At 38.1% G+C, this 12,094-nt stretch overlaps 1 protein-coding gene across 14 annotated transcripts in view; it reads left to right on the forward strand.

Moving 5' to 3' along the window:
• Nucleotides 1–12,094, forward strand: part of znf618 (zinc finger protein 618) — a 109,522-nt gene that overhangs the window by 87,801 nt on the left and 9,627 nt on the right. For all 14 annotated transcript variants that reach the window (XM_073052471.1, XM_073052477.1, XM_073052481.1 and 11 more), the window contains one exon: nucleotides 5,278–5,436. In XM_073052471.1, the coding sequence (XP_072908572.1) occupies nucleotides 5,278–5,436 (159 nt within the window). The remainder of the gene's footprint in view (nucleotides 1–5,277; nucleotides 5,437–12,094) is intronic.

Genomic DNA, 12,094 nt, shown 5'->3' on the forward strand with positions numbered 1-12,094 from the left:
TCAGCTCTGCCATTTCATCCTGGCTAAACCCAGATCCCATTCGATCCCATGTACCTGCCCCCTCACCGTATTCCATTATGCCTCGGCCAGTCAGAGATCTGTCAACTTCCACTTTAAATATACAGTCGGCCCTCCTTATCCGCGGGGGATTGGTTCCGGGACGCCCCATAGCTACTAAAAAATGTGAATGCATTATATATACCCTTATCTAAAAAGGCGTAGTATTTGCATATAACCTACACACATCCTCCAGTATACTTTAAATCATCTTTAGATTACTTATAATACCTAATACAATGTAAATAGTTGTTATGCTGTATTGTTTAGGGAATAATGACAAGAAAAAAGAAGTCTGTACATGTTCAGTACAGACGCAACCATCGTAGCTCTTCTGGGAAAGCTGATGCCACCTTGGCATCAGCTGATCCCGGTTCTCCAGTAATCTTTTAAGTTCTTGAGGCCGTAGCACTTTACATAGCTAGCCAGCCATCTCTTACTAGCTTTAAACTCCTTCCTCTCGCTCACAACACAAGTAGCGAACGAATGAGACGTGAGGTGAGCAATGCTCAGATGAGTGCTGGAGGAAGAACTTACGGGTTTTCCTGATCCTTGGTTGGTTGAATCCATGCATGCGGAACCCGTGGATAAGGAGGGCCGACTGTACCCACAGACCTGGCCTTAACCACTGTAGCAGAGCATTCCACAGATTCACCACTCATCGGCTAAAAAAAAAATTCCTCCTTACTTCTGTAAGGTCGCACCACAATTTTGAGGCTGTACCCTCTAGTCCTTTCAGCATTTGGTTGGTTTCACTGAGATCTCTATGCATTCTTCCAAATTCCGGTGAGTACAGGCACTAAAGTTGCCAGATGCTCCTCGTGTTAACCCCTTCATTCCTGGAATCATCCTCGTGAACCTCCTCTGGACTCTCCAATGATGATATATCCTTTCTGAGATATATATGGGGTCCAAGACTGTTGACAAAACTCCCAAGTGTGGCCTGACCAGTGTCTTATAAAACTTCAGCATTATCTCCTTGTCTTTATATTCTATTCTGCTTGAAATAAATGCTAACATTGTATTTGCCACCTTTAGCACAGACTCAGCCTGTGAATTAATCTTCTGGGAGTCTTGCACCAGGACTCCTAAGTCCCTCTGCACCTCTGAGGTTTGAATTTTCTCCCCATTTAGATAATAGTCTGCACTATTGTTCCTTTTGCCAAAATGCATTATCATACATTTCCCAAAGCTATTCCATCTGCCACTTTTGTGCCCATTCTTCCATTTTGTCTGCAATCGCATTGTTTCCTTAGCACTACCAATCCCTATCTTCGTATCATCTGCAAACTGCCACAAAACCATCAATTTGACTATTTAAATCATTGATAAACAATGTGAAAAGTAGCAGTTCCAATACTGACCCCTGAGGAATAACACTAGTTACTGATAGCCAACCAGAAAAGGCCCCCTTTATTCCCACTCACTGCCTCCTGCCTGTCAGCCAGTCCTCTATCCATGCCAGTATCTTTTCTGTAACACCATAGGATTTTATCTTGTTAAGCAACCTCATGTGAGGCACCTTATCAAGTACCTTCTGAAAATCCAAGTAAATGACATCCACTGCCTCTCCTTTGTCCACCCTGCTTGTTACTTCTTCGAAGAGGTCTAACAGATTTGTCAGGCAAGATTTCCCTTTACAGAAGCCATGCTGACTTTGACTTATTCTATCATTAGTCTCCAAGTACTCTGAAACCTCGTTCTTAATAATGGACTCCAACACTTTCCCAACCACTGAGGTAAAGCTAACTGGCCTATGGTTTCCTTTGTTTTGTCTTCCTCCATTCTTAGAGTGGTGTGACATTTGCAATTTTCCAATCCTCCAGGGCCATGCCAGAATCAAGTGATTCTTGAAAGATCATGACCAATGCATCTGTTATCTCTTCAGCAACCTCTCTCAGGACTCCGGGATGTAGTCCATCTGGCCCAAGTGACTTAAACACCTGAAGACATTTGAGTTTGCCTAGCACTTTTTTCCTTTTAGTAGCAATGGCACTCACTCCTGCTCCCTGATACTCACAGACTGGCATACTGCTAATGTCTTCCCCAGTAAAGACTGAAGCAATGTACCTATTAAGTTTATCTGCCATTCCTTTGTCCCCCATTACTACCTTACCTGCATCATTTTCCAGTGGTCCAATATTAACTCTCAGCTCTTTCTTTTTACATAACTGAAAAAACTTTTAATTATCATGCTTTATATTATTGGCTAGTTTGCCCTTGTATTCCATCTTTCCACTTGTAGCTTTTCAGTTGGCTTTTGGGTTTTTAAAACTTCACAATCTTCCAATTTCCCACTCGCTTTTCCTCCTTAGATGCCCTTTGACTTTTATGCAGTCCTTACCTTGTCAGCCACAGTTGCCTACCTCTTCCATTTGAGAACCACCTTCTGTTGAGACATACCTATTCTTTGTGAACTATTTCTGGAAACTTCAGCCACCTCTGTACTGCCGTCATCTCCGCTGATACCCCGCTCCAATCCACCTGGGCCAGCTCCTCTCTCATGCCTCTGTAATTCCCTTTATTTCACTGTGCTACTGATACATGTGACTTGTGCTTCCCCCTCTCATTGCAGTATAAATTCTATCATACTGTGATCACTGCCATCTAAGGGTTCCCTTTGCATTAAACTGACTAATAAAATCGGGGTTATTACACAATACCCAATCTAAGATGGCCTTTCCCCAAGTAGGCTCAAGCATAAGTTGTTCTTAGAAAGGCATCTTGTAGCCATTCAGCAAATTTCCTCTCTTGCAATCCGACATCAACCTGATTTTTCCAATCCCCTTGCATATTGAACCCCCCGCCCCCCACAATCACATTTGCGACATTACCCTTATTACATGCCCTTTCCAGCTTCCTTTGCAATCTCAACCCCACATCTTGGCTACTATTTGGAGGCCTATATATGATTCCCATAATGGTTTTTTTTTACCCTGTAGTTTTTTAACTCTACCCATAAAGATTCAACATTCTCTGTCCCTATGTCACCTTTTTCTAAAGATGTAATTCCCTCTTTTACCAACAGAGCCACACCACCGCCTATGCCTTCTTGCCTGTCCTTTTGATACAAAGTATATCCTTTCACGGTAAGCTCCTAACTATGGCTTTCATTCAGCCACGACTCGAAATGATGCCCACAACATCATACTGACCAATCTAATTGTGCCACTAGTTTGTCTGTCTTATTCCAAGTGCTACATACATTTAAGTACCACACCTTCAGTCCTGCATTCTTCACCCTTATGAACTTTGCTTCTTGTACAACATAATTCTTTGTTCTGTCTGCAGTTGTACGCAATCATTGACTTGTCCATCCTTGCATTCACATTACTAAATCCTCAGCTCTATCACACCAGTTCTCATGCCCCTGCCATATTAATTTAAATCACTCCCAACAGCTCTAACAAACCTGCCCACAAGGATATTGGTCCCCCTTGGATTCAAATGCAACCCGCTCTTTTTGTGCAGGTCACACCTGCCCCAGAAAGGGTCCCCATTATCCAGAAATCTGAATCCCTGCCCCCTGCTCCAATTCTTCAGCCACCCATTTATCTGCCACCTCATTCTATTCCTATCCTCACTGTTGCGTGGCAGAGGCAGTAATCCCAACGTTACTATACTTGAAGACATGCTTCTCAGCTTCCTTCTTAACTTAATGTATTTTGTTTTCAGGGCCTCATCCCTTTTCTGTCTGTGTCGTTGGTACCAATATGTACCACAATTTCTAGCTGCCTCTATTCATGTCATAAATTCCCATAATGTCACTCCTCAGTCTTTTGCTGTCCAGTGAGAATAAACAGCCTATTCATTCTGTCCTCCATTTCAGGCAGTGCTACCACACTCTGTTATCAATCTCCACCGCCCCGCCCCCCAATCCCAGGTGGCAACCAGAGCTGTACATAACTTGTATGGTCAAACCTATGTTTTGTACATGAAGCCCCAACTCTTGAACAGCCTGCCTTGTTATACTTAAAGCAGAGGTTGAAAGGTTCTTTCTTAAGGTGTCAATGGTGATGGGGAGTAGGAAAGAGAATGGGGTTGAGAGGGATAATAAATCAGACTTGATGGGCCAAATGGACTAATTCTGTTCCTATTTCTTATGGAACTTAGAATGCATAGAAAATAAAAGCCATTGTTTAAAGTTTGATTAAAATGGGGATCAGTGCTAATCTGGCCAACACTTAACAACATTCCCCTGAATTAATATTTTACAGAATCATATAATTTTGGACTTTTCAATGGCAGTCTTTTCATTTGATCTAGTCATAATTAGACTTCACTGGCAAGCCTATCAATGGCAGGTGTCCTTCTCATTAAATGGGATGTTAAGACAATTCACAGGCACTTCTGAATTAATCCCATTAACACTCAGGAAAATCTGGTAAAAATCTTGAAAGGTGGTAACGAAGTGGATAGAATTGTGCAATCTTCTGTGGTGTGCTCATTCTTTCTGAGTGATTTTCGGTATGGTGGCCATAGATGAGAAAAGGTAGAGATGAAGATTAGCTTTGTACTTTGAAACATGCAGTAACATCAACAACCAACACATTACGAGGATGTGCTATTGCAGACATAGTATGCCCACAATTTACTAATCCTATCCTGTAGCTCCTTGGAATGTGGGAGCAAACCAGAGCAACCGGGAGAAACTCACACGGTCACAGTGGAAATGTACAATCTCCTTGGTCAGTAACCTGAATTGAACCCAGATCACTGGCACTGTAAAGCATTGTGCTGGCCTCTGCACTACCATGCCTCTCGTGTGGTAGATGTTGCCAAAGGACAGCATGATCAGACCTCTTCAGGAAAGTAATTGCTTTATTCTGGCACAGTAGTCGCTGCGACTTGGTGCATGAGGAATTTGAAATAAACAACTGTGAGACCACTAAGGTTGTCGTGGTAACATAGCAGTTAGTGCAACACTATTACAACTCGGGGCATCGGAGTTCAGAATTGAATCCCGCCGCCCTCTGTAAGAGGTCTGTACGGACTCCTGATGGAATGGGTGGGTTTCCTCTGAGTGCTCCGATTTCCTCCCATAGTCCAAAAAATTACCAGTTAGTAGTCATTGTAAATTGTGATTGAGGTTAGTCCGTGATTAGACTAGGTTTAAATTGGGAGGTGCTGCTGCCTTGGCTCAAAGGGCCTATCTGTTCTGTATTTCTAAAGAAATAAATGTTATTCTTCTTGATCTCTAAGACATGGCTTTTCTTACAGCTGATAACGAAAACAGCTTAACAATTAAACAAGTGCAGTCGCCACGTACAACTGCAACCACTGCTGCTACCGCCACCACATCTGCTGCCCCTATTGCTGCTACAGCTGCATCACCCGACAAGAGGAATACCCACCGGCAGACCAACTGCACCAATGATAGTAAGTTCTGTACTCACGCCTGTACCAGAGACACAGTAATGTATGCTGTACATACCAGCTCCATACAGCACTGTAGGACAGTTTTCCAACTATTAACTCATCAGCATAAGCACCAGGAATGGAGATGTTTCTGAAGGGTGTAAGCTTGGCATAGTGCATGTGCAAAGGGAAGGTGGAATTTCCATAGCAACCACCAGGAGGAGCTGCTTTCCCATAGCAGTGTTGGGAAGGTAAATGAGTCTTACCCAGCATTCACTAATGTACCCATGAATTCAAAATTCAACATTTCAGATTGTTTACTGTCATTTACTATACTAGCAGACAACTGCAGGAAACAAAGTTGTGATAGTAGGCGATTGTAATTTTCCACCTATTGATTGGGACTCCAATACTGTTAAAGGTCTAGACGGGTTAGAGTTTGTAAAATGTGTTCAGGAAAGTTTTCTAAATCAATATATAGAGGTACCGACTAGAGAGGATGCAATATTAGATCTCCTATTAGAAAACGAATTAGGACAGGTGACGGAAGTGTGTGTAGGGGAACACTTTGGTTCCAGTGATAATAACACCATTAGTTTCAACTTGATCATGGATAAAGATAGGTCTGGTCCTCGGGTTGAGGTTCTAAACTGGAAAAAGGCCAAATTTGAAGAAATGAGAAAGGATCTAAAAAGCGTGGATTGGGACAGGTTGTTCTCTGGCAAGGATGTCGTTGGTAAGTGGGAGGCCTTCAAAGGAGAAATTTTGAGAGTGCAGAGTATGTAGGTTCCTGTCAGGATTAAAGGCAAAGTGAATAAGAATAAGGAACCTTGGTTCTCTAGGGATATTGGAACTCTGATTTTAAAAAAGAGATATATGCCACGTATAGGAAACGGAGCAAATAAGGTACTTGAGTATAAAAAGTGCAAAGAAATACATAGGAAAGAAATTAGGAGGGCTAAAAGAAGACATGCGGTAGCTTTGGCAGTCAAGGTGAAGGATAATCCTAAGAGCTTCTACAGGTATATTAAGAGCAAAAGGATAGTAAGGAATAAAATTGGTCCTCTTGAAGATCAGAGTGGTTGGCTATGTATGGAACCAAAAGAAATGGGGGAGATCTTAAATGGGTTTTTTGCGTCTGTATTTACTAAGGAAACTGGCATGGAATCAATGGAAATAAGGCAAACAAGTAGTGTGGTCATGGAACCTATACAGATTGAAGAGGAGGAGGTGCTTGCTATCTTGAGGCAAATCAGAGTCGATAAATCCCCAGGATCTGACAGGGTATTCCCTCGGACCTTGAAGGAGACTGCTGTTGAAATTGCAAGGGCCCTGGCAGATATATTTAAAATGTCGGTATCTACGGGTGTGGTACTGCAGGATTGGAGGATAGTTCATGTTGTTCCGTTGCTTAAAAAAGGCTCTAAAAGTAATCCGGGAAATTATAGGCCGGTAAATTTGACGTCGGTAGTAGGTAAATTATTGGAAAGAGTGCTAAGAGATAGGATCTACAGGTATTTAAATAGACAGGGACTTATAAGGGAGAGTCAACACGGCTTTGTGCGTGGTAGTTCAGGTTTTACAAATCTATTAGAGTTTTTTGAGGAGGTTACCAGGAAAGTGGCTGAAGGGAAGGCAGTGGATGTTGTCTACATGGACTTCAGTAAGGCATTTGACAAGGTCCCGCATGGGAGGTTAGTTAGGAAGATTCACTCGCTAGGTATTACATGGTGAGGTAGTAAATTCTTTTCAAATCTTTTTATTATTATTATTATTATTATTATTCAAAAATAACACAGGTACATCGAAGTAACAACACTTACAATGCCTCAAAAAAAAAGAAATTATCTTCAAGATTGAAAATTTTGTGAATAAAAAAAACCCTACTAAGCAAGAAAAGTGAGGGGAAAAAAAGAAACCCATTGGAGGTACAACCCCGGAGCCACGTGTCATACAGAAAGCTTCTAAAAATAAACATCAAACCACCAACAAGAAGAAAGATATATAAAAAAAAATTATATTTAGATCATGGAGGAAATCTTTCAGTTAACTGAAATGATAATAACAAGCAAATGAGCCCCATCTCTTCTCAAAATCAAATAAAGGTTCAAAGGTTCAACTTCTAATTTTCACCAAGCTTAGACACAGCATCACTTGAGAGAACCATTGTGGCAAAGTAGGAGCTGATATATCCTTCCATTTCAACAAGATGGCCCTCCTAGCTATCAATGTAACAAACGCAATAACGTTGGTCAGATACAGAAATATCGTGGATATTTTGAGGAATTATTCCAAAAAGCACAGTCAATTTATTAGGTTGTAAGTTGATTTTGAGTGCTTTAGAAATTGTTGAAAAGACTGACTTCCAAAACTTTTAATATAGAACATGACCAGAACATGTCAGTGTAGCTATCTCAGTTTTACATCTATCACAATACTTGTCAACATTGGGAAATATTTTAGAAAGTCTCTCCTTCGTCAAATGGTAACGATATACAATTTCAAATTGAATCAGTGAATGACTAACACAGATTGAAGAAGAGTTAACCAGTTTCAGAATCTGCATCCAATCCTCCCATATAAAAGTCAAAATGAGTTCCTTCTCCCAATCCTGTTTAATCTTAAGTAAAGGACGCTTATCCCATTGTAATAATAAATTATAAATTCTTCCAATAGAACCTTTCATCGAAGGGTTCATATTCATAATAGTATCTAACAAGTTAGCCTCCAATATGTAAGGGAAATTACTTAAATATTTTTTGTAAAAAATGTCTAACTTGAAGGTATTGTAAAAAGTGTGAATATGAGAGAGACTATTTATCAACTAATTGTTCAAAAGACATCAATCTGCCTTCTTTAAATAAATCCAAAAAAGAATTAATACCTTTATTTTTCCAAAGTAAAAAAATTGGATCACTCCAGGAAGGTTTAAAAAAGTAATTACGATAAATTATACTACAAAGCTTAAATTTTTTAGTTTAAAAGAATTGCAGAACTGGAGCCAAATTTGTAAAGAGTGCTTAACCACAGGATATAGATTTAAATTAGCAACATTAGCTAATTGTGTAGGTAGAGCAACTCCTAATAACGAAGTTAAATAAAACTGTTTCACAGCTCTCAGTTCCAGGTCTACCCAAATTGGCCCATCGTTTCTATCACCCCAATATAACCAGAAGGACATTATCGCAAATTAACAGCCCAATAATACATTCTTAGATTAGGCAAAGCGAGGCCTCCATCCTTTTTCAACTTTTGTAAATGACGTTTACTAATTCTTGGTCTTTTATTGTCCCAAATAAAAGATAGAATAATAGAATCAATCTGATCAAAAAACTTCTTAGTCAAAAAAACAGGAATATTCTGAAATAACTATAAAAATTTTGGTGAAATCATCATTTTAAACTACATGAATATGACCAACAAGTGAAAACGTAAGTGGGCTCCATCTACTAACTGAGTACTTCATAGAGTCAACTAAAGGAGGAAAATTGGCTTCATAAAGATCCTTATTTTTTTTAGTAATTATGACACCTAAATATCTGAAAGAATCCATAACTTTAAAAGAAATATTATCATATATAGAGACAGATTCATTTAAAGGAAGTAATTCATTTTACTAAAACTTATTTTATATCCTGAAAAATCTCCAAATTTGTCAAATAATCAGAATCAGACTTTAATCGCCAAGTACCTATGCACATACAAGGAATTTACTTCCGGCAGATGTTGTCTCTCTGCTCATAACAATAATAATGATAAATATAAATGAAAATATAGATTATACATACAGGTAGTGCAATCCAAGTAATAGTTAGCCGACAGTTAACCGGCAGTTAACTGTTCAGCAAAGTGACCGCAGTAGGGAAAAAACTTCTCCAGTGATTTTAGCAAAGCAGGAATAGATTCTTCAGGCTTAGATATATATACACACCAGTAAATCATCAGCGTAAAGAGAGATCTTGTGCATGGTCTCATTCACAAAAATCCCATGAATATTTTTAGCTTCACGAAGAGCAAAAGCAAGGGGTTCTAATATTAAATTAAATAACAAAGGACTTAATGGACAATCTTGTCCCCCGTGATAGCTGAAAAAAAGATCTACAGTTATTAGTAACAACAGTAGCAATAGGAGCTTTATATATCATTTTAATTCAATTATTAAAATTAATACCAAAACCAAATTTTTCTGTGGTCTGTATGAGGCACAATCAGTAGGATCTTTATCCTTTTTGAGAATTAAAAAAATAGAAGCCTCATAAAAAGTAGAGGGTAAATCACTTTTCACAAAAGAATCTTTAAACATCTCCAACATACATGGAGAAAGCAATTTTCCAAATTTTTAATAAAATTCTACAGGATAGCCATCAAGTCCCGGGGCCTTACCAGATTGCATTGAAAAAATAGCTTTATGAATTTCGGATTCGGTAATTTGGGCATCAAGAGTTTTTGATCCTCAGCAGAAATTTTAGGAAAAGCAATCTGAAGAATCTACTGGACATTGAGATTTATAAAGTTCAGTATAAAAATCTTGAAAAATCTTATTAGTTTCTTTATAGTCCCGAACCAGGGTACCATCCTTTCTACGAATTTTCAAAATTTGCCTTTTGGCTCCAGCCGATTTTAATTGAGATGCAAGTAGTTTATTTTTATCTCCAAACATATAAAATTGGCTCTTTAACTTAAGTAGATAACCTTCAATTGGATGAGTTAATAATAGGTTATATTGTGATTGAAGTTCCACCCTTTTTAAAAATAAGTCAATATTAGGGGAAGTCGCATAAATATTATCTAAATCTTTAATTTGTTTTGAAATTTTATCTAATTCTGCTTTAGTCTGTTTTTTAAGTTTAGCTGAATAAGAAATAATCTGACCACATAAAAATGCTTTAAGTGTATCCCATATAATTAATTTGGACATACCTCCTATATCATTAAAAAGAAAAAATTCTTTTATCTTGCTTTCAATAAAACTGATTAAGTCAGAGTTTTGCAATAAAGTCTGAGACATGCGCCATGGTGGACGGGCAAAAATGACATCATCAAATTCAAAGGACAAACTCAAAGGCGCATGATCAGATATAGCAATAGCGTCATATTCACAGTTTTTAACATTAGGCAAAAGGTGGGGATCAGTTATAATATAATCAATCCTCGAATATTTTTATAGACATGCGAAAAAAGGAATATTCTCTGTTATCAGGGTGCAAATGCCTCCATAATTCAATCAACCCAAAATCAGTCAAAAAGGAGTTAATAACTGACGCAGAATGATTTGAAAGCCGCTGATTAGTTGGGCTCTTGTCAATCATAGGATTTAAACAACAGTTAAACTCCCCACCCATTATCAACATATATTCATTTAAATCCGGCTATAAAGCAAATACTTTTTTAAAAAAAGGATCATCTAAATTAGGACCATACAAATTGACCAAAACAACCTTTCCTATTACAAATCACTCCTTTAACAATTAAAAATCTACCATTAGAATCTGATTCAATATCCTCGAGTAAATATATTAGATTTAATAAAGATAGATACGTCTTTAGTTTTAGTCTAAGTAGCATGAAGCTGTAATCCATTCCACCATCCAAAATACCTATTTTGATCTCCCGCCCTGATATGCGTCTCCTGAGCGCAAATTATATCAGGTTGGAATTGATTAATAATTTTAAAAGACTTTTGTCATTTAATAGGATGATTCCAACCACGTACATTCCAATTTATTACATTAATCCGTTTAACTGCCATACTATAATTTTATTCTAATTTACTTTATACATGCGCAGAACACATACCAATACGGGATGATCAAAAATGGTGATGATGAAGAATACAACCATATAAAAAACACGCATTCTCCGGAACCACCCAATGGGGAAAAACTCCTAACTCTAGACCCACCCACCCACCCTCCCAAAAGCCCGGAAAAAAGGCAAGCAAACTAAGATAGAATACAAAGCCATGGGCTGCTCTGTCGGTCTCCTCTCTCCCTCCCCCCAACCAGCACACAAAAAAATAAAATGACCTTGCAAGAAAGACAGTAATGTCTCAACAAAGGAGTGTTTACATTCCATCATGTATTAAACTAAAAAAGAACCAAAATAATATCTCTTAGAGAGAAAAACCAGCGCCATCTTTAGTTTTAAATCTCTAAGAAAACTTTAAATTCGGTTATAGGACGCTATAATAAAACAGATTAAAAAAGAGGTTAATATATTTAACCGAACTAAATTTACAATAATACTAATTAGTAATATCATAAGTAACTAAACCCTCCCAGATATATATAAAAAGAAACCGTATTAGTAGGAAACAAACTACCAATTAGTAAATTAAGAAACAACAAAAAGAAACATCACACCAAATATTAGATAAAAGGAACAAATCCTTTTATCCTCTTTTCTCAGTCAAATATCTAATTAGCCATTTAAATAGTCAAACTTGAACCATAAATCTTCTTTTATTAATCTCTCAATGGAATATCCGGATAACCTTCATATATCTTTTCAAAATGTGAATAATATACAAATAACCAAGTAGCTTTTCAGATAGTTCATTTGGTAGTAGCATCAGTGACAGGTATAGCCTGAACAAAATCCAGTGCGGCTTTTGGGTCAAAGAAAATGTGTGGAGAAGAATTACGAAGTAAAACTTACATTCTTGTCGGGTAACTCAAAG

This window comes from Hemitrygon akajei, chromosome 7 (assembly GCF_048418815.1).
Source record: "Hemitrygon akajei chromosome 7, sHemAka1.3, whole genome shotgun sequence".
Lineage (NCBI taxonomy): Eukaryota > Metazoa > Chordata > Chondrichthyes > Myliobatiformes > Dasyatidae > Hemitrygon > Hemitrygon akajei.